Source organism: Rosa chinensis, chromosome 3 (assembly GCF_002994745.2).
Source record: "Rosa chinensis cultivar Old Blush chromosome 3, RchiOBHm-V2, whole genome shotgun sequence".
NCBI lineage: Eukaryota > Viridiplantae > Streptophyta > Magnoliopsida > Rosales > Rosaceae > Rosa > Rosa chinensis.
Window position 1 is genome coordinate 16,086,454 of NC_037090.1, and position 22,391 is coordinate 16,108,844.

The 22,391-nt window shown below is 38.5% G+C and overlaps 6 protein-coding genes across 10 annotated transcripts; 3 read left to right on the forward strand and 3 right to left on the reverse strand.

Moving 5' to 3' along the window:
- The first annotated feature begins 597 nt into the window (after positions 1-597).
- Positions 598-2,565, forward strand: LOC112192037 (UDP-glycosyltransferase 86A1). The gene is made up of 2 exons (XM_024331552.2): positions 598-1,324; positions 1,448-2,565. Exons 1-2 carry the CDS (start codon positions 781-783, stop codon positions 2,356-2,358), a joined length of 1,455 nt encoding a protein of 484 aa, XP_024187320.1. The 5' UTR covers positions 598-780; the 3' UTR covers positions 2,359-2,565.
- A 377-nt stretch (positions 2,566-2,942) lies between these two features.
- LOC112192036 (TSL-kinase interacting protein 1) lies at positions 2,943-9,416 on the reverse strand. 4 transcript variants are annotated; one of them, XM_024331548.2, is made up of 14 exons: positions 9,106-9,416; positions 8,129-8,300; positions 7,935-8,017; positions 7,806-7,853; positions 7,580-7,689; positions 7,192-7,276; positions 6,636-6,909; positions 5,729-5,866; positions 5,461-5,612; positions 5,114-5,352; positions 4,675-5,008; positions 4,058-4,477; positions 3,816-3,941; positions 2,943-3,548 (listed from the first exon to the last, which is right to left on the reverse strand). In XM_024331548.2, the coding sequence occupies exons 2-14, from the start codon at positions 8,229-8,231 to the stop codon at positions 3,321-3,323; spliced, it is 2,340 nt and encodes a 779-aa protein (XP_024187316.1). In that variant the 5' UTR covers positions 8,232-8,300; positions 9,106-9,416; the 3' UTR covers positions 2,943-3,320. The 4 variants fall into 4 exon arrangements, with proteins under 4 accessions (XP_024187316.1, XP_024187319.1, XP_024187318.1 ...); XM_024331551.2 differs by having other exon boundaries at positions 5,729-5,842; positions 9,106-9,415; XM_024331550.2 differs by having other exon boundaries at positions 5,729-5,845; positions 9,106-9,414.
- A 935-nt stretch (positions 9,417-10,351) lies between these two features.
- LOC112191262 (phosphoglycerate kinase) lies at positions 10,352-15,930 on the reverse strand. Of its 2 annotated transcripts, none has more exons than XM_024330594.2 (13): positions 15,762-15,930; positions 15,389-15,647; positions 14,918-15,261; positions 14,539-14,824; positions 14,257-14,324; positions 13,622-13,870; positions 13,051-13,126; positions 12,652-12,728; positions 12,519-12,568; positions 12,118-12,202; positions 11,447-11,545; positions 10,872-11,244; positions 10,352-10,679 (listed from the first exon to the last, which is right to left on the reverse strand). In XM_024330594.2, exons 1-12 carry the CDS (start codon positions 15,864-15,866, stop codon positions 11,014-11,016), a joined length of 1,929 nt encoding a protein of 642 aa, XP_024186362.2. In that variant the 5' UTR covers positions 15,867-15,930; the 3' UTR covers positions 10,352-10,679; positions 10,872-11,013. The 2 variants fall into 2 exon arrangements, with proteins under 2 accessions (XP_024186362.2, XP_024186363.2); XM_024330595.2 differs by having other exon boundaries at positions 10,863-11,244.
- Positions 15,931-16,017: 87 nt separating this feature from the next.
- LOC112191265 (membrane magnesium transporter) lies at positions 16,018-18,268 on the forward strand. Its single transcript, XM_024330598.2, has 4 exons — positions 16,018-16,216; positions 16,307-16,359; positions 16,464-16,564; positions 17,902-18,268. Exons 1-4 carry the CDS (start codon positions 16,138-16,140, stop codon positions 17,993-17,995), a joined length of 327 nt encoding a protein of 108 aa, XP_024186366.1. The 5' UTR covers positions 16,018-16,137; the 3' UTR covers positions 17,996-18,268.
- A 165-nt stretch (positions 18,269-18,433) lies between these two features.
- LOC112191263 (transcription initiation factor TFIID subunit 8) lies at positions 18,434-20,479 on the reverse strand. Its single transcript, XM_024330596.2, has one exon. The coding sequence runs from the start codon at positions 19,961-19,963 to the stop codon at positions 18,806-18,808; it is 1,158 nt and encodes a 385-aa protein (XP_024186364.1). The 5' UTR covers positions 19,964-20,479; the 3' UTR covers positions 18,434-18,805.
- A 127-nt stretch (positions 20,480-20,606) lies between these two features.
- LOC112191266 lies at positions 20,607-21,382 on the forward strand. Its single transcript, XM_024330599.2, has 3 exons — positions 20,607-20,810; positions 20,931-21,009; positions 21,162-21,382. Exons 1-3 carry the CDS (start codon positions 20,659-20,661, stop codon positions 21,228-21,230), a joined length of 300 nt encoding a protein of 99 aa, XP_024186367.1. The 5' UTR covers positions 20,607-20,658; the 3' UTR covers positions 21,231-21,382.
- The last annotated feature ends 1,009 nt before the right edge of the window (positions 21,383-22,391 follow it).

The following is a 22,391-nucleotide window of genomic DNA, read 5'->3' on the forward strand; positions in this document are numbered from 1 at the left end:
TATATATTACTAATGCACAATCAATTGCAATTCCAGGCAAAATGTCTAGTCTAGTCTATATATGCTTTCAAAAGGAATAGAAAACTAGGATGAAACCATCTATCATAGACATCGCTGCAAGCAAAAAAATAGAACAGTAGGAAGCAAAAATAGCATTTCTCTTTCACAAAACCATTACCTGCATCAGTCAATGAAATCACCATCAACATTTCAAAACCCGAGCTAAACAAACCACACACAACTCATGTGGGCGTCGATCAAAATTGAAGTGAATTGAAAAAGTGACGGAATTGATTGAGAGTACCTGATAGCACATTCAATTTCTTCTTTCCTTTCTTCCCACTCTGTGTCGGCAAACTTGGTAATACGGCCGTAGAAGAAAGAAGAAACCGTAATAACGTCTTTTCGACCCCGATGAACAGTAATAACGGTAAACTCTTTCCTATATTAATAAAGTAATAAAGTAAAGTAATAATATGTCAACTCCAGACTTCACCCAAACCACACGCTTCAAATTGTACATCAGATAGCACATGTGATCTATTCTCTAGTAGTAGCTACGTCTTCATCAATTGTTGTATAAATAGCATACAAGAGTTATTACCTTTATCTTCTCTGTTTTTCAAAGTCTTCTCTTGTCAATTTCTTTCTTGAAACCCATCCCATTTTGTTTACATTATCATTCTGCTATATTATAAGGATTGGTGAGGTTTCAGCCTATGTCCTCTTTCTCAATCCTCACACAAGACAGAGTCACAGAGCTAGCAAATACTTGGAACCATGGAGGCCAATCACCCAAAGCCTCATGCAATCATGGTACCTCTTTCTCTCCAAGGCCATGTCAACCCCTTCACCCAGTTGGCCATGAACCTTGCATCAAATGGCTTCACCATCACTTTTGTCAACACTCAATACATTCATCACCAGATAACCAGATCCAAACCGAAGAACAGCACTACACAAGAGCAAGATCAAGATCAAGATGACATCTTTGCTGCGGCGCGTGAGTCCGGCCTTGACATACGCTATAGAACAGTGAATGATGGTTTCCCACTGTCCTTCAATCGGTTTCAGAACCTTGAACAATTTCTTGAGGGCTATATCCATGTCTTCCCTGCCCATGTTGATGAACTTGTTGGGGATTTAGTACAGTCTGACCCCTCAATCAATTGTTTGATTGCTGACACCTTCTACACATGGCCGGTGATGATAGCCAACAAGTACAACCTTATCAATATCTCCTTCTGGACTGAACCAGCTCTAGTCTTAAACATTTACTACCACTTGGACCTCCTCATAAAACATGGTCATTTTGGTTGTCATGGTATGTTGTCCTCTCTTGAGCTTTAGTTATGTTACATTTGAGAAGCATGTTATGTTGTCCAACTGTGAATACTCCAGATATTTATTTATTGCCTGACTCTGTTTTTGTTGGTTAATTTATCAGATAATTGTGAGGACACCATAGATTACATACCTGGTGTGCAGGCTATTGAACCAAAGGATTTGATGTCACACCTGTACATTACTGATACCTCAGCTCCGATGATGCGAATCGTTAAGAAGGCGTTCCGCGAAGTTAAAAGGGCAGATTTTATACTGTGTAATACAGTTCAAGAACTTGAAGCAGAGTCTCTTTCAGCCTTGCAAGACAAGCAACCTACATATGCAATTGGCCCCCTCTTCCCCAGTGAACCCACCAAGAATGTTGTGGCTACTAATCTGATGTCCGAGATTGACTGTACACACTGGCTCAAAACCAAGCCTCAAGGTTCTGTTTTGTATGTTTCATTTGGTAGCTATTGTCAGGTTACTAAGAATGAGTTTGAGGAAATAGCTCAGGGCCTTTTGCTTAGTAAAGTGAATTTCATTTGGGTACTACGCCCTGACACTATAAGCTACGACGAAGAAAGGTATATTGTTCCCTTTGGATTGGAAGACCAGAGCGATAGAGGGTTAATGGTGCCTTGGTGTTCTCAGGTTGAGGTGCTCTCAAATCCAGCAATAGGAGGGTTCTTAACTCATTGTGGATGGAATTCCATACTGGAAAGTATGTGGTTTGGTGTTCCAATGCTGTGTTTTCCTATTGAAACTGACCAAATCACTAATAGGAAACTAGTGGTTGATGATTGGAGGATTGGTCTCAATCTTTGTGACAGGAAGCCAATCACAAGGTTGGAGGTAGCACAGAAGGTCAACCGTCTGATGGGTGGAAATTTGGGTGATCGACTATTGCAGAAGGAGACCAAGAAGGCAAAGCAGACATTGGGGGAAGCTTTGGCTGCAGATGGGTCATCACAACAGAGTTTCCACCGATTTATTAGTGACGTAAAGGCTAAAATTCAAACACGCATTTGAGAAATTCTTGTATGTGTCGATTCATGTAGTTTCTTGTAATAACGAGGAGAGTTGTTTAAAACCGACACATTTGACACTGCGTTTCTGGTTCATCATCATCATATTCTCTTTGTTGTATTTGTCATAGGGTAAGAAGTGATACGTCTAAAAGAATAGAGAATGTAACATATGCCCGGAACTTATCAATCTATCAAGCTCACTTGATCACCTTTTGGTTGTTTACACATTGTTTGGGCCATATAAGCAGGGATGTGTTTCTAGACAATTTGGATTGATATATAGTCTTTATCATATTGAGGCAATAATGTTATATTAGTTTCAATCCACAAATTGATGCTCAATCACGAATATGTCCTATCCTCTGATGCATGAAGTCCAAATTACGTAGTAATCTCATAATTCGACAAATCAATTACGTTGTTTCATCCACTACTACCTGGTCATACGCCTTTTCTCAACAAACAGAAGAGTAAAGCAATTGAATTGTACTAAAATCCAAAATACGAATCTATTGAGGACAAGCCTTCAATAACATGTACTCTACATGATCACTATTATTAGAAAAATCACACGAAGAAAGCATCTGAAAAGTCGAAACAAAATCGACAACATAGGCTACAGAACATAATTGAAGATGGAAGAATGTACAGATAACATTAACAAGTTCATCTGGTCAGGTTGCAGAGGTCATACATCAGCTCTGAGATACAATTTACAAAAAGAAGAACAAACAAAAAGGTGAGCAGAGTAATAATTTGCCACTAATTTCATTTCTAATTTGTACAAATTGAAGTCATTTGATCTGAGAAATGTACACCCAGCTAAAATTCCGTTTGGGCTAGCATGGACACCTATGGCATGTGATCCTCAAGAAGTCAGCTAAACTGAGAAAATGTTATAGTCACTGAACTGAAGCCCCAGCATGAAGAAAATCTTATCCCTAATATTTGATTCGGCAGATTTCAAATTCCATTGCCAATTTTAAAATCTGAGAAGGAAATAGTTTCTCGAGCCTCAACTGATGGCGTTGGTTCTTTCTTGTTTGAACCAAAGAAAGAGCAATTTTGAAATGCATCCAGACTGCTGGCAATAAGGCGGTTCAGCCCACTGAGACTATCGTTCAGAATAAAATCTTCGTTATGGTATTTAGATGATGGTAGCTCCAAATCTAATGGTCCTAATGATTCAGGCTGTACAAAAGAGGAAAACGAAAATCAGAAATATCCACAAAATAGCTGAAAAATGCCTGCATATACTACAATTAAAATTTATGAATCCACTAGCCCTTGTTGACAGGATTTCAATTAAGACACGCATAAATGCACTTGTTTAGCTTCAGCAAAATGACCCTGCTTCTTGACAAAACAAGAGGGGCAGGTTTGTGCAGAATTCAATAAGTCATAGGAGGGTCATGGAGCTTAAAGTTGAAAGTATAAAATGCTGGAAAAGAAACATACCCAGTATATATCTGCTAAAGCGTTGAAATCTTTCACTGAACTTTCTAGGATATGTGGATCAGACTGACACTCATCCATAGGATCTCGTTGAGGATCATTAATTGGCCTCTCTACTGCAGGTAAGTCCTGCAGGAAAGTTGTAATTTACTCGTGTTAGTATTCCTATTTCCCAGCCACTATGATTACTTGAGAAACAAAAATATTATGTCGACACCAGAAAAGAAAATATTATAAAATGATACCTCAACCATACGATCACAGCCCACTAAGCTTGTACTAGCCATCAGTTTGCAGGCCCCTGGAGGAGCAACACCAGATGAACTCGTAGACTGTTGACGGAAAGCCGAATTCTTTTGAAACACAAAGGCATCACATGTTTCTTCAGCATCCCAGATGGACGATACATGGGATACCATAGTAGGCTCACATCCCATCTTGTTCTTCTGTCTAGAAATATGAGCAGCAATCGCAGCATCAAATGAATCACAGCTAAATGGGATCTGCGGAAGACACTGGGACCTTCCAGCAAGAGGTTGATCAATGCAGTTAGCATCTAGATCATGAGGCACCCCAGAAAGGAGATCTCCAACACTAATGTTGGTTAGGCTATCAGCCCACTCTTTGGCTGATAGTGCAGTGCCGTTATGTAATCTCAGGCCATCCTAGGTATATAAAAACAAATTAAATGATCAGAAAAAACAGATAAGATAAAAGGTTAACATGAAAAATCCAAATAAAGCATTTCTAGCATAAAAATCACAATAAGAAGTTCCACTTCTGTGTATAAGTGAAGTAGCTGAAAATATGTATGCCTATGAGCCATATTAACATTTAAAGCATGGGAAAGAGGATAATTTACCACTTCTCCTTGATGTCTTAAGATACCCTCATCACCTGCAACCTTCTCATGCCATGATGCACTTTCTGTAGGGTCTCCCTCAAGGTTATTCTTCTGGTTGGGCTCACCAGCTGAAGTTTGAGCAAGAGAATGACTTTTTGTCACTGAGGGTAAGAGGTCTTTGTGGATATCTACACATTGATTACTAGCTGATAGTGGAGAAATAGATGCTGATTCCAATACAGGATCCTTCATCTTCTCCACATTCATATCATGCTCAACTGGAATCGTGCAAGATGCTACAGGTGCTTGCGATGAAACAGATCCAAGCTCAGTAGTGGAGAACCAACCATACCTGCAAGGAGATATTGTTAAGTCAGTAATTACATAGTGACTTAATGTGTTGTAATTTGGGAGTTGAAAAAAAAAAAAAAAAAAAAGAACAAGAAAAATTAGGAACCTTAATCGGAAAACTGGAGGGCTTCCAATCATAGCATATACATCTCCTGCACTGACATTTGAGTCTTGTGTCCATCTCAGATAGCCTGTTGGACAATCCTGCTGGACACTATTAGGGAAAAGCATTAGCTCTCCTGATGCCACACTTGAACTTCCCCATTTGCGATTTAGGTGTTCCATAACTGAGGATATCTTTTTCCGAGTAGGGAGCGTAAGCTCCAGGTGAGGATTATGTTTATCCTGCGACAGATTAAAAAGCCAAATTTGTTTACATGAGCTGAAAACTGATCCGGTGATAAAAATTTATAACAAACTGTACTTGAAAATATAAGTAATGTTGCTGCTCACCATTTCCAAGGCTTTTCGAGTACTATCATCAATTGGGAACAACTGGAGTTTAAGCTTCACAGAGTTGTTTATGTTGTTCTCTGCATAAATATTTTGTGGAAAATTGGGCATAGGAGGCAGAAAATTTCCAACAGGAACAGCACTATTTTTCTCTGGAAATGCAATGGAAAAACAAAACTGTTAAGAAATGTTTCACGACTGTATCTATTTGTACTTTTTCTTTTTCATAAACATAGAAAAGAGACAATCTGGGTAGGAAATGATTCACCTGCACTGCTTTTGTCTTGTCCAACATCTTTATCGATTGTTCGCTCCAAGTGCTCAGCAGCATCTGCAACCAAAGAAACCCCAGCAATTGCAGCCTTCTCCCACTTTTTATATGCTGCTGTTGAAGAGACAACACCTGCTAATTAATTAGGAACCAGAGTTTACTCAATAAGGTGAGTGTGTGAGCATATTAGTTTTGCTTAGATTGAGAATGAGGTACTACTGCTTGGTTTGAGAACAAAATTTCCAAAAAGTACTTGATACCACAAATTATCTCTGAATCAGGAAGCAATACCTCATCATAGCTTTACATGTAAAGAAGAAATTGCAGAGCATTTGAATTAATTACGTTTTAAAGGAAAATAAGTCAATTTTCTTCACAGCCAAAGAAAATATGAGGAACAAAACCCAGAAGTTCAGTTCAAAGGGGCAAGAACAGCAATTACACTTGACAAAGGAGCGTTAGTTTGAAAAGAAAAATTATGTAAGTCAATAAGGCATTGATAGACTTGTATAAAAATCTAATCAGACAGAGTCAAAAGTCCAAATCCAATGGATTATCCTCTTCTATTAAGAGGATAACAGATCACTTTTTTTTTTTTTTTTGTGGCAGAAAAAGAGGACACTAGACTCATCTAGGCTCATCCAAAGTTGAAATCAGATATTCATGCCCATCCTTACATCACTGTGAAATATAAAAACAAAAGGCACATCAATGACTTAGAAGACAATGCACAACTGAGAGACAAAACATAAACTCGGAATATAGTTCTGAACTGTAGCAAGAAGACTGTGAATTCAACTACTGACCCCCAAAATTAATCAATATGTGGGGGCCAGATATCCTAACTTCTGAAGAGAGAAAGTGACTGGTATCTACAAAGTAGGTATACAAACAGAAAGATCACCTGGTTTACGTCGTTGTCTAGCAGGTTTCATGGTACTTGCATCTCCTTTGTTGCCACGATTAACACCTATGCTTCCACTGCGCTTTAATGATGCTTTTCCAGGTCCTGATTTCTGAATATTGTGACTGTCAACGAGAACAAGTTTAACTGGACGATCATGTTCCGATGGTCTACTCTGATTTGAGACAGTGCTGGGAGCCTCAGGAGGGCAGTTTTCCCCCTGAGAAGGCCGTTTCCTGACAGTCTTCTTCCGGTCTTTAAGGAGTTGGTGTTCCTTTATAAGAAAAACATGTTAGTTGGTCCAGCATAAGCAAAACGTATCACCATTATATAGAGTTCAATTTTGCTCCCCACTTCTCCATCATGTGTCACATACCTTATCATGGATAACCATGGTTAATAGGTGCAATTGAAATTCTCAGGAAAGTTAAAACACATCACACATGATGAGTGGAGATAACAGTGCAGCAAGGTTTAATGGTGGTGAGCAGAATTGTACTCTACAATCACCGAATCTAGTAAAGTATTCATGGATCAAATAGTAGAATGTACTAACCAATGCTTCCATAAAAATCTTAAACCGTCGGGGCTTCAAGTGAAGCTTTGATGCTTTGCAGCTATACTTTTCCAGCAAAGACCACCTGTAACAGGGTCACGCAATTATAAGAAACATCTACACAATTTTATCCTTGATAATAACTTGTACAATAAGACCTATATGTAACTGCAAATCATTTGCGTTCCTATATGTCAAGAAAACCAGATAATTGTCAATCATGTTGTCCGTAAGCCATATATCAACAATAGCTCTCTACAGAAGATTTTAAGTCAAATGCCCCCAAAGGCCCAAAGTGACTGAAAAAATCTAAATCCAACTTCAATCTCGAAAATTTCAGAACATATACATAACCAATAAACTGAACCTGATTAATAATTAATCTTACCATCTAAGCATAGCAGCATTAGTATCTTTAGAATTTCTGGAATCCAAATATAATCCTGGACCCAGCAGCTTGTTCATACGCCTCACAAGACGATAGTAATAATGCCTGACCTGCAAAGCATGGAGGGAAAGACACAAAAAAACAGATGATCAAAATCAAGATGTTGACAGAAGAATTCAGGAACCACTGGCTGAAAACAGTCAAAAGTAATAGTTTTATTAAATACCTGATCCTTGTTTTTACTTTGAACACGACAAGTGATTTTCTCAAAATTCTGCAATCAAAATACATGAAGTCAGGGATCCATATATGCTGAAATAATCTATTGCCAAGATAAGAAAGGACAATGGCATACCTTGCCAACTTGTCGTAGTGCAGCAAAAAAACTTTGCTCTTCTTGATGTGTCCAAGCAGCCCATTGCCGTGTTGGTTTTTTAACTGCAGATTCACAACAATTGTATTATGCAAAGTTGCACCTCGGAAGGTCACTTAACCATCAGAAAACCAATATAAGTAAAATGAAATTCATAATTGATTACAATAACATACCAGGCTGCTGAATGGCAACATGGTTTGAGGTGGATGGGGCTAAAGCAGGATCTCCCTCCTGAACCAAAATACTTTCCTGACGCGGGTGTGCCTCACTGTCCATGATGTCTGTTGACCCCAAACCTACATGCTCAAGTTCTGGTTCGAGCAATACTTTGTTGCCTTAAACTTGCTACAAATCCGACATTTTAATGAGTTAAGCTTCTCATGGAAATATCAGTGCAGTAAACAAAGACATAGTTAAACTAGTAGGATGCAGCAACCTATTGATTTATCTTCGCACGCCCTCATGATCCATGAACCAAAGATTCAGTTATATCAAGGTAATCCTATCTAAATTTCAAATCCCCTAGTTCAAGATCAGTTATAAATTTCCCCAGTTTGGGTAATCCAAATCCTTGCAAACATGACTCCATCAAGCATACATAGAAGCTCACAAGTATCAACCAAACTGTTTTAAAAAGCTAACAAAAGCAAATCTATCAACCCAAACAGACCATAAATACTAGAATTCACATCATGCTAGCAAAGCCCAGTATCATATTTCAGAAATTAAAGCCATTAAAGCCTACATTGGCATGTTCAACATTCTATTTCACCAAATTTAAAGCAAGCAATTGAACTCCAGTAATGAACCAAAAAAAAAAAAATTGTTTGGTATCTAAAAAAATGCTGGAAAACGATAATTCTCTTCTGCAAAAACTCGTTCTACAGATCCAGAATTCCAAATCACAACCTCAACTCAACTCTGCAACACAGTTTCTAAAAATTACCTTCATCCCAAAAAAAGTTAATTAAAAAAAAAAAAAATTACAGAACGAAGTACTCAAGAAATTTTCCCCTAATTCCAATTTCCTCGACTTTCGCAGTAGCCAAAAACGAGGGTTAGGGTTTCGAGCTACGCAAAAACGAAGAATCAACTAAAGCTATCTCAATCACATAACCCACAAATCTGCAAAATTCACACTCGTAATTACCTGAAGGAGGCTTCGGAGAATCCAGAGAACCCAAGAACAGAAGGAACAAGCTCCGCCGGCGATCAATGAAATGCAGACTCAATTTTCCGACGGACGTTTAAGCCCAGAAAAGAAACGATTTTTAAATTTTTTATTTTATTTTTTGTTTTACTCTAGGAAAAACCGAGGGGGGTCGAAAAATTAGGATTATTGATTTATTGGGATGGTATCCACCGACTGGGTTTTTTTTTTGCTTCTGTTTTAGGGATTGTGAGACACATGTTACATGAACATCATAGGGTTGGGTTACTCAATGTGACCTAATTTTTTACAACTTGGATTTGTGTGTGTGATGTGTCAAGGCCTAGTTTTGACAGTTGTGATTTGTAAAACTCACACTTCTATACTTCTGTTGATTCCAATAATTACTGGAAACTCGATCACATCCTTTGTGTATAGGGTGTTTTTTAAGGTGTTCTATAGTTTTGGGATCTATGAGTCGTTTGATTAGTTTATTGTGTGGGACATGCCGCAAACAGTGATTAATACGATGATCTTAAATTTCAAAATGTCAGTGCTCAATACTTTAGAACTGGGAGCTGTTAGATTATCTTATTGTATCATACATATCGTAAACAATGACTAATCTAACGGCTTCTGACTCTAGAGTTTCAATACTCTAGAACACTATAAAATTTCATTTGTATTTGTATAAATTGCAAAAGTTACATGCTAAAGATGATATTTTTAAGATTCATGAGATAAGTGATGTAATTATTCATAATCATGTGTGATGAATTCAAATTAAAGTCTTGTTTCAACCACATTTACAGGGTGGGTGAATATGTGACTTCACATGATGAAGACTAATACCTTTCAACTTTATCAATGCATACTTCAACCAAGGGATAAATTGCCAACAATGAAGGCAATCTTGCTTAAAGAAGTCCAGCAGTGGACTTGGCACATGCAATGTAGGTAATGATAGTAGCATCTCTCAGAAAGAAGAGCATATTTTGCCTTTAAAGAAAGAACCTCTCTATCATGTGTTTGTGTTAGTATAAGAAAGCAAAATGTCAAAAGAAAGAGAAAAGCCAAAGAGGAGGGCATCTCACCCTACAGAAAAGCAATTAATTATATCAAATAGAAAGTAGAAACAAAATCAAGGAACCCATTCTGATTTTGTTGCCAAACCTTTGGTTGCAGACATGCTTATGCAGGCTATATTGGCATTCAATTTCAAAGGGATTTCATGACAGTCGGAAGTAGGAACTGAAGGAGTGGACTAATGAAAAAAGAATCACATTGTTCTGAAACCCAGGGATTTACATTATACGCATCCAAAATTGTTATGGACAAGTTACAACAATCATAATGATAATCAAAATGATCAAACAATACAACAGATAGTAACTTGAGATAGCTATGGAGCTTGTAGCTGCTTCCTTTGCCATACAGACACGGGGGTTCGACTTTAATCATGTGGTAGTATTCTCAAACAAATTCAGTCCTTGTTCTATTGAAACAGCATCTACTTCACCAATAGCTTCCATTCATCCCACCATCATTTCTCTTACTTTGAAAGCTCTTGAACCCTGCAGTTTGCATATTTGCTCAGCATATTTTAATGACATTTTTCAATAAACTCAACCTAAAACAATGTTATACTACAAGACAACTTAAAAATATTATCATCCATTTATTAGGTTAAGTGCAAGCCAGGAATCTGGAACTAGCCATTTGTAGTTTAAAAAGATCCCAAAAAGACAGCAACTCACATCCATTACCATTAAAAGACAACATTGCTTGGAGAAACAAATCGATGCCCCAAGAAAGGATCCTGGACCACATTGACTTGAGAAGATATATCCATCTAGTTCTAGTGGTATAAGGTGCAGCCAGCTTCATCCATTGGCTGCTGCAGTAACTTCATTCACTTGAGGCTGATTTACAAAGCATTAATCTGTACATAGGGGCCCCACGATCTAAGACATGTTGTTCCCAGTCTGACCGAACCCCGAATGGATTGTCCTTGAGCCACCCTTCATTATTTATGGCATAACTTTGCTCATGCACAATAGTAAGTTTGCCCTTGCCATGTCTCAGAAACTGTTCCTTCATTCTCACAGAGACAACCTCTATATCAGATTGCAGAAACACCTAGCAAATGAGAGTAAGAATTGTCATGTGGCTAACATAAATAGTTTTTCTAGATTTATGTAGTTCTAAGTCTTACATTGCATCCTGGAGTACATGGTGTCATCACTTACAGTGGTTGGTTTTGAGGGTGAAGAGGGGAAAAGAAAGTGATTACAGAATTGATATGGAGCTTCACGGAAGAGCAGTTGCAAAGTAGTCTTACCTTTCCATCAACTGTAAGGATATCAGCAACTGCTTCGACTAATGACCTTTGCAGCATTCTCCATCGATGTTCTGGTTCGTTGAAATCAGGATTTGGACACTAAATGGGGAGAAGAATACTTATCAATTTTTTTTTTTGGTTGATACCCAGAAATCCCCCAAACCCACTTTGAGGATCCAGGCTCAAATCTGGGATACTTATTAGCAATCAAGGCAAGGACAATGGAACTATAAGGGAAAGAAAATGCATTTAATTTGCGACATCAAACATAGTGTTCTACACATCTACTTGCAATGTCATTTGAACCAAGTGATGGAGAACAATATAATAAACATAATAATCCTTTTTTAACAGAGTAAAGATATGTGACACGAGGTAATTCTCTTAAAGGATTTTGTTTGGAAGTGATCAAATTAACTATAGAGAAGAGAATGAAAGATCAAAAGAATCACATACAAAGAAGGTCTGAAATGAAAGTAATCTGGTGTACAATCTCTTTCCAAATGACGGTACATCTTCATTATGCATGAAATTAAATGGACATCTACTTGTAGCTTCTTAACTTCAACAGATAGTATATTGTGCTGACAGGCACAGTTACATCACCAAAATACTAGAGAAAACAAGCAACCACTGCAAGTTGATAATAGACATAAAGTTAAGATCCCAACCTGTATTGACACAAGTACTAGCTTTCCGGGGTAACTAGAAACTATGGAGCGGAATGTTGATGTTGCATTTGTTGCGATGAAGTACCTAAAGTACAGAAAAACAAGGTAAACATGGCTTAGATGATGAAGCCAGAACCAAAATTTTCAACATGCTCAATTCTATCCATGAAAATACTGCAGTTCCTACTCTCCAAACTCAAACTCGACAATACACAGACACACATATATTGGCTGATTTCATTCAAATGACAACTTACACTAATGAACACACATTTATGCTGCATGTTATTCAGACATTCACATGGAAAAGAAATGCTGGTCACATCAAGATTATGCAGAAGGCAACAGGACCATGAAATCACATGGCCATAAATTTTGCACAGCTTAAGGCACAACCTTACCCATTTCTTATACCAGACTGATGACTGGAATCCAGGCAACGTTTTACCAGCTGAAAAAGAGTTGAAAATGTACCATTAGTCAAATAGTAGGAATTTAAGCAAATAGGATACAAAATTTCCAAATCCCTGAGACCTTTTTATTAATCTCCAAACCGAGAAAATTCAAATCCTTCCTTGTTTTAGCCATCCCGAAAAGAAACATTCCATTACCTGTCAATATTATTTGGAGTTAGGAAAGAACACAAAACTACTAGAACTACTTTCTGATTGAATCCTAAACACCAAAAAAAAAAAAAAAATCTTGTGATTAAATGGTAAAAGGTTCTCCAAAATTATACAATTACTTTAACTAAACAAGCCAGGGCATCTGTTTCTCCCAATTGTAAGTTATTGTCACTTACATCCTTTTAGCTTGTGAGAAAAAAATAACCCTTGTATTACTCTTTTTATTTTTTTTATGTATTATAAGGAACCAAAGTCCAACAATAAGTGGAAAAGGAAAACCAAGGGAAAAGAAGATGAAATACTATACCACTTCCAATATCAACCACCAAAGGTTGAGCAGGATCTGAATAGGCTGCCTTCCAGTCAATATCAAAAGGGAATGCCTGCACTAAAGGACTATTATAAGAATTTTGACACTATTTTTAAAATAGTAGGATGGAATGCTGGACAAGTTGTACCTCTACTATCTTGAAGCCGATGCATGAGTGATGTCTTAGCTCTTTTAGGTGAGAAGAAATCATATTTTGATGCAACAGCTCCTCACTACCTAGATGTCTATCTAAGCCAAGTGTACTGAGTTAATGGCCCTTATGGTAGGAACTAGTACCACCATCACGGAATATGAGGCAAGAGTCCTAAGATATGCAGTTAATATAGTTCCATGCAGGTGGTTTGTTGAGGAACAGTAATCAGAATGAGGGTTTTACAATCTAATAATAAACATGCACAAATATAGCAATACTGGTATGGAAACTAGACTAGTAGATGTTCTTTCCGATCATGATGGGACACATGACATGTAACTTTGTTCCATTGACAGTCTTTAAAGCTTGCTGTTAAAACATGGAATTTTTATGAAAGAAAACTGCAAAACTTACTCTATCTAAAGCCATGATGCCTGGAAGTTTTCTTCCTTTGAGAAACTCCCATACAACTGAAGCATTCTCTAACATATTCAAGTGAAAGATGGAATTTGATTCCTTCACCATTGCTTGACATGCCATATTGCCAATGACAGTTATGTTGCTGTTGCCTCGACTTAGTTGATTAAGCAATTGCGCCACTTTAGAAGCTCCTTTTGTGCCGCTGTTCGTATGAAACTTCACTGGACCAATCCAGGTAACTTTCTGCAGTTCATTGAAAGATATAAGGGAGGTCTGACTATGTGTCCATGACAAAGCCAGCTACTACAAATACTTGAATGTTCAACACAAAAGGGAACATAATGCCATCACGAAAGAAGATAAATATGACTTCAAGATGAAACTTGAGCCAAGTGGAAGTGGTTATGATTTTGCAGCCCGATAGACCGTCTCCACGGCTGCATCAAGGCTGGGGACTTAGACTTTAGATATAGTACTGCAACACATTGTTATGAACACTACATGCATTCTATACCTTAAAACTGCACAGCTTTATGCTGTCACCTCAAGATGCAATGTTTACTGATGGTTAAAAGCTAAAAGATAATTCTTAATCTGTAAGACAATACTTCAAAAGTATTTAAACTTACCTTGCATTTAGTGAGAATGGAGTTTATTCCATCTAACGATACAGGCCCAATGTCAACAGGTACCCACCCTAATAGACGGAAAAGAATTGAATCAAAAACTCAGTTTCACAATTCTTTGTCATAATAAATCAATGACAGTGTGATACACGTCTAGAACATCAGAACTTGAAACTATCTTATTGTAACAAGAAGAACGGTCAGTGAAATACTCGATTCATACATGTTCTGAACATTTAGGAAAGGAATGGCATCATATTATTGGTCAATCAAATGCAGTCTCACCATCCGGAATAGCATGTGCAGGATATATTTCCAATTGCTTCGGATGACGATCATTCTTGCACCAAAAGTCGTTTGGATATAGGATCTGTACATTTCTATTGTGTGCAAACTGGACTATATCTAAAGCTTCTTTAAGTGCTCCATGTTCCACCAAATTCAAGGGAACAGATAGCCCTAATGCATGCATTATTTGGAATGACATCATTCCAACAAACACTAACCCATCACATATAGAAGCTAAGGTATGCACAGCAGCGGCTTTATCAGAAAGATTACTGCCTCCAATCTGCATTGCCGAGATTATAAATTTTTTAAGTATATAGCATGACTCGAACCAAACACAACAATTCAAACTCATATACAAGCAATGGTGACATACAATTGCTACATAAGGTTTTGTACTAGTTTCTGCAAGCCTTCTGAGGTGATATAGGGACTCCTCAAAGTGAAAACCAGCTAAACAAGCATAACAGAAACGAGCAACTCCACAGGTCGATGCAAGAATCTTATGAGACCGGGAAAAGTAGTCATTAACAAAGATATCAACTCCCGATGACAAAACTCGAGCAAATTTTGAACAATTGGCAACTTCCCCTCTAAAATCAGAAAGATTCTCAAGGAGAAGAATATCTGCTTTTTCAAAGCCTTCTGTCTTTGATACCGTGTTATGAGAAATGCATTGTACCGGAACAACTTTGTAGTCAAGAATTGATGACAAGAAACCTACATATGGAGCCATCAAACACTAAATCAATCTGAAATATTGATCACAATACAACACTAACATCACTTCATAATCATCATAGAAATGCTGGTAACGAAACTAACATTAGTGAGTGGCATTATATACCTGCAACAGACTGTGCAGCAAACACTTTAGGATTAGTTTTAGCACTCCAGTCACTAACAAGAACTACTTTAGCCCCGGACTGGTGTAAATACTTAATGGTAAAAACAGCATTGGATTGAAATCTTTGTTCTTTTTCTTGTTCCTGAAGCAAAAGGGTAGAGTCAAATCTGACCAGGGCAACTTTTTCAACAAGCTCCTCCCTTGGAAATTTTCTAAGAGTTTGTAAGTGAGGCAAAGCATCCAATTCTCCTCCATAGGCCTGTAAGAGCAAAAACCCAGTTCAGATAAATAAAATTTAAAACTAATAAACAAGAAAAACATGAAATTTATCCCAGTAAGACCGTAAAACTAGTATCAGTGTAGTACCTTATACCTTACATTTAATTGTTACATTTGCTTTGGGATATTCAACACTGTGAGGTTTATAAGCAATGGATGAAAATGCAGAAAGGTGAAGAAGATTCACAAGTAGACCCATGTAAAGCAAAGTATGAGAACCCAGCAGAGCTCTAAAACCCAAGTGGTTTTTTTTTCTGGTTATGGGAAAGATGACGAGAGAAACGACATATAGTAAAAATAAAACGTCATGTCGTTTGTAAGGGCGGCACATACATAACCCAAGTCGCGAACGCCCACTTCTTCAACGGAGCAAAAAGCTGAAGGAAGCTGAGTGAGAAGTTGTGGAGGGACCCTGCATATCGTAAACGACGTCGTAGAGTCCGATACCGGAGATCGGAGCTAAAAAGAAAATGGGTTTCAGTCTGGGATTCTTGGTCGGAATCTTGGGAGTTCTGATTCTGTTTCATGCCGCTTACTCAACTGTTCAGTGTAAGCCCCAATAATCCCAATTATATGTAATTGAATTTCGGAGCAGTAATTGTGATTGATAGTTGGATCGTTGGTTTGATTTGGTTGCAGATAGGGGATTGTTGAAGATTATGGAGGAGGAGTTTTCAGGACCACCAATCACTGTAAGATTGAGAATGAATATATATATATATATATATAGCTATAGTTGGTTTTGTTTTGTGTTCAAGTGTTTATGTATCTGAGAGTGGATTACTGGGAAATACAGGTGGTGGCTGAATTGCTTCTAGGGTTAGTGTTGAGTTTGTGGGCAGGGCTCACGGTTCCGGGCACGTTTCTGTCAATACATCCCCATTCTGAAGAGAATAGGTATGTGTTAAGAGTTTGTTTCCGAAATCGATGACATGGTGTGATTGGATTTTTTTTGTTGGAAGTTGAATTGAATCTGTAGTAGTTATGCTATGCACTTGAGCTTGCGATATTTTGCTCATTACTGTTAGTGCTTAAGTTTGCACATTACTGTTTGCAACTTCTAAATTTTAACTCTTTAAGTGTTAGGTGTCGGTTAGAGATATGAAGAAGAGAGAATGTAAGGAGTTTTAATATTTTCATGTGTTTGGTTGAGGGAAGTAACAGGACAAAATACATATAGGGTAAATTTGTTCATATCCTAACTATTTTGAAGAGAAAGCTTTTGGTTCCTTTCTCTTCATTGTTTTTGGGGGAGATTGGTAACACAAGCATAGGGTACGGGCTGCGTTTACTTCTCCTTGTAGTGGGGTTATTGATAGAGTTATTACCTGTTGACATGCTGTTGTGAAGATGTATAGCACTTCCTACCAATTGAAAAAGAAACCTTTATGTAACTTTTTCGCCTTTTGCAAGTACAAGGGAGTGTTCAATGGTTCTGGTAATGATGTAGTACATAGTTTACTATTATAGTTATCTTGAAAATCAGAATGCTATTGCTTAGACACAAGTTTCAGTATGTAGGACTGAAACATTATGTCTGTATTCTGAAAGGAGTTTTTGGAAAGACATAACAAAGTTCAATTAAATTTCAAGTATAGAGAGAGAGTTCAAAGTGAGAGTAGTAGGATTGAGGAGAGTAAATCTTTATAATGATAGAGACCAAAAAGATAAAGGACTTGAATTTAGACAAAAGAGGGAGAGAGCAAAAGGGCTGCCCCTTAATGCACATATCAGTTGTCGTAATAGGTCTCAGCAACGTATAAACATCCTGACATTGTTTTCTTTTTTGAAGCATTCTGAGTTCATTTGGTTCTGACATAATTTGTTCATATATGGTAGTCTTTGTAGCCCATTCTTGCACAGACAGATGCTACTTAAAAATATGAAATGTGGATCTACCACCATACCTTCATCTGTATCAGTTCTCAAGTTTATTCTTTCTTCCACAGAAGTAATTTGTAATGCATTATTAAAGACTAAAAAAGCATCAAGCATTGCTGCATATTCATAGAGGTGATTAGTGTACACTCTTCACAGAGCAATTGGCCAATTGTTTTTATGATTTGTAGGTGTAAGATTTGCAAAAGCCTAGTTTTGGTAGTTTTGGTGATGCAAAATCTCAGTTGCTGCCATTTCGTCTACATTTTCTGTACTTGAAATCAGAGGTGTGACTTTTAAATGCTGTATAAGATGCTTGATTGGATATGTGACGACCCTATTGTTCTGAACTGCAGGATAGTTGCTCTACCGGCTAACCTAGACTTTATGATCTTCAACCATCGTGGGAAAGTATTTCCCGTGGAGATGGATTTGAAGCTGAAACATTAAGGTCTTCAATTCATTCAAGCAGAACACTGTTTTCAGTTAATTTTCTAGCCTTCAGAGAGAAGAGTGGCAGCATGTGGCGCATTAGTGCTTTATATGCATTTGACAGCATCTGGAAAATCATGAATACTGCTTCTCTACTTGTTTTTGTTTCCTTGGATTATGTTACTTGTTTTTGTTTCCTTGGATTATGTTACTTTATTTTGCCTTTACCTATGTAGCTTCTAACCAGAGGATACCTGTTCTAGTTATTTGAACTAGTTGCTTTTCCAGCTATTGCAATGGGATTTGTTTGTAGCCCCATCACCTAAATTTGGAAGTCATCTCAGATTTTGACTCCAAATTCTTCTCCTACAAAGCGGAGAAGTTTAGGATATATTAAAAAGAGATGACTGCCAAATGCCCAAATATAGACTCGAAAGGCAATGGGAGTTGCTGTTGCTATATAAACTCAAGAATAATAGAATTCATTCAATGTGATACAATTTCAACTGCTGGCCAAAAGAGCAAAAGACTAACATGTAACGGAAAGAAAGCAACATCCACAAATCTATGTAAAAATGTTAGAGTGGGACTGACTACAGCTAGTCACTACATCTCATTATCCATACTAGAACAACACGGTACAATCCTCTTCTACTTGAGCGTCAATAACCCCAATCCTCCTCTAATTTGAAGATCCATAGCCCCACTCCTACTCTTCTACATCAACAGCCACGATCCTCCTCTACTCCGAAGGATTGATAGCCCCACTGCTAGTGCCAAATCCTAGATGGCAGAGCTTCCATTGATAAACCCAGTTAATGGATTAATCTATGCCTGATTGAGTTCCTGTGGGTTTTCCATGGATTGTCTAAGAATAAACTCAGCTCTCCTCTTCTTTTCATCCCTTTCTTCATCTCGCAAAACCCAATTTGCTGGTCTCCCTGAACCCTTCTTTAGGAGGCTGAAATCCGATGATTCGCCAAGAAATTTCTTCACGGGTCTGAAATTTAAATGAACAGGGGGCCTTGAATTCGGAAGTAGCCTCCTCTCTTCCTCTCCCTCTCCATCCATCCATACCCCATTTTTCACTGCTTGAATGGCAGGGGCAAATGCCTCTAAAACTGAAGAAGAACGGTTCCCTTTGGCCGATTCATCTGAAAGCTTTGATGGTAAGACTACTGGAGACACATCTTTCTCACCCGGCTGGAGTGGTGGTTCAAGGAAGGGATTACTTTCACTCCCTTGTAATTGCAATCCCTTCCCATCATTACCACCATCCAGCGCCACCACCGAGACTGGGACAGAGGTTGAGGCTAAACCCGGAGATGAACCATTGCAGAGCAACCTCTGCTGCAGACTCAACAAAGACCTCTCAGCCTTTCTCCGCTGCCTGGCTTGCTCAATCTTATCTTCGCGAGGATCTGTCTTCCTCTCATTCCACATTGGTGAGTGAATGTAAGTGTGTGGATCAGGGAAAGCCGGCAACCAATTCGGCAAATGCTTGCCGGGCGAAGCTTCCCCCATCTGCTCAAAACTCGGAATTAACCTCCGATCCTTCACCACCGGAAACCTAGGCAACGGCTGAGCAAACGGATTCTCCTCCGCAGTACCCACATACTGAACAAGTCCCTTCATCGTCCCCGACCCGGCTAGACAATGTGTAACATCCGCGGCACCCGAAAACCCTTGCAATGACTCCAAATCTTCGAACCCTCTAACAACATCAAACACATTAGATTCAGTCCTACCGGCCAAGTTAGCATAATAATTGGCCATCTTTCCTAAGTCACGGAGGTATCTGATGGCAATGTCAGCGAGGGAGTCCAAAGCCGACTCCTTGATGCCCAGAAACCCCACGCCTTCACATATCTGCGCCACGGCGACCTTCGAAACCGCCCGCCCAAACTCATCAGCTCCCGGTTGTGCTCTTCGGGCCGCATCGCCGGAATCATTCACTCTGCTACTTTCCCCATCTCCATGGCTCATATTCAAACCCTCATATCAAATTCAGCCTCTTCTTGAACCCGCATCATAACCCGAAAACCCGTCACCCCCGCAACGCGTGCATCTCCCCTCCTTTTCCCGGAAACCAAACAGAATCATACAAGCAGAGGAGGGAGGAAGAAACCACAGTCTCAGAAACCCTAGAAAACTCGGGGACCCCGATCCCGAACGGCTCTCCCTACAAATTGGGTTCAAAAGATTGAAATTTTCGGAGTCTTTCTTCAATTCGAAGACTCCGAAACATGAATCAGAGAGTGAGAAGCAGAGTACCGAATCAGATTGAAAGGAACAACGAAAACCCTAGACGAGGATGTAGAAAGAGATAGAACTAGGGTTTTGGAGAGGGGGAGGAGGTTAGGTATATGGAGGGAAATTTACGAATTTTCAAAAATTGAAATTGATAAATCTACCACCAGACCCTGATGGCAATGTTGGCTTCGAAATTCAAAAGGAATGAGATTTGGGGACGAAGAGAGAAGAGAGGAGTCGATGAAGAGAGTCGGGGGCTCTTGGGTTTGTTTTATAGAGGCTTTTCACTAAACCAAGCGTGGGGTATATGGGCTCGTGGGCCTAATTACACTAGCCCGGCCCGGCCCAATACAAAGTTATATAAGGGTGCTTTGTACTCATCGGAGAGGTAGAAGATAAGGAAAGGCTTAGACTGAGAGAGTGTGGAAATGGAGAAGTACTTTGGGAACGCTTACAGAGGAGACCCGGGGGTCCCACACGCCGACCCGGAAAGGTTTGTGAACATATGGATCGGATCCGCTGCCTTCTCTGTGCTGACCTTGTTCAATCCCTACATGTGGCAGCTCTCCAATCAGTTCAAGTATGTGTATTTTTTTTTTTTTGAGTTTTGGATTGATACCCCAGTTTGTGATTTAGGTTAATTTGTTGGGTTTGGGTTTGTGTTGATTTTTGTGTTTGGGCTAATTTGAAATGGTTGCAGTTGGCATGACAAGGCAATGCTGTTTGAGCAGCATCACTGGAAAAGGGCACTGAAGAAAGGGCAGCCCTATCAATTTAAGGTAATGTTATGCTGTTTCGGATGATTATGACCTAAAGGTTTAATCTTTTTGCTGATTTTTATGCAAGACATTGAGAGTTTTGGTGGGTTTATGTTGTTTTGGTGAAATCTAATGGGTGTTGATATTTTTGATGAAATTTTTGTTTGTTGCAGTGGAATGAGTACATGGACAAGGACCTCAGAGATGCCTACTATATCAACTGGCCGGTTTATTTCCCTTAGCTGTTTCTGGGCATGCTCTTGTTATGGCTATTTGAACTGTTATATCATTTTGCTAAGCTGAAACTGTTATAGACTGAAGGTGATATGGTTTATCATACTTCTTTTGTACTGCAAGCTTAAATCAAATCTGCTCAATTTCAGGCTTTTCCTCATCGTTGTTGAATTTTGTGTCTTAAGACTTTTTGCCATCTACTTCTGCTATTCTAAGAGGACCAATCTGACATCTAAACAATTGTGAATCTGAGATGTTGATGGTCGGTGAACAATGTTGGTTGTAAATCATCTAATACTCGTATTGAAACATAATTGTTACTGAAAATACTAAATTTGTGTTCCTTAGAAGGCAAGAATGCATAGCTGTTCTTCTAATGTTAGTATGAATACTGGTACTTGCATAAATTGGGGAATGGTATGAAAAATATGAGGTGTGCAAACAGTCTTGATTTCTAGTTTATGTCAAGCTATTTGATTTGGCACCAGCTTGTGAAGAGGTTAGGGTGAAAAGCACCTAGTTGTAGGAGATTTGCCTGGATAACTTTCCTAGCTGCGCTGCAACAGGATTCAGCTACTTCCATTGCTTTACAAGTGAATATTAGAAATCTTGGCAAATCGTGTGGTCTTGTGATCCTCAAGTCAAAGTTTTGTGTTCCTGACATGGTTTTGCCTGCCGGTCTATTAGTAAAAGAACCCCTGTAGTTCTTTTACTGTCATTTTGGAAAAGACTTCTCAGTGTTATTTAAGTCTTCTGACTTGGTTGAGATTGTACAAAAAGAACTCTTGCTTTCAGCTGATTGTTATTCAAAGAGTCTAATGTGGCAGAGGGTTATCAGTTTGTAGGACTCTCATTTGAGTCCAAATTTCCACAAAGCATGCCTTCAAGATTTACGTCCTAGTTTCTTCCAAGCATGTTTATGATACAAGTGTTTAAAACATACATACAATTACCATCTCGAAGTCTCAATTACTTAAATGATATTATTGTGTGGATCTCATTCGCCTGTGTGTGAAGGTCTTTTCCTAATTAATAAATGAGTTGTGGAACTGATAAAATATCCATTTATTACTGGGAATAAATTACAGGTAATAGCTGGTTCATCCATTGAAATTTTTTTTGGTTCAAAAAAAAAAACTACATTTCAGCATAAATGGATTAAGAATTTC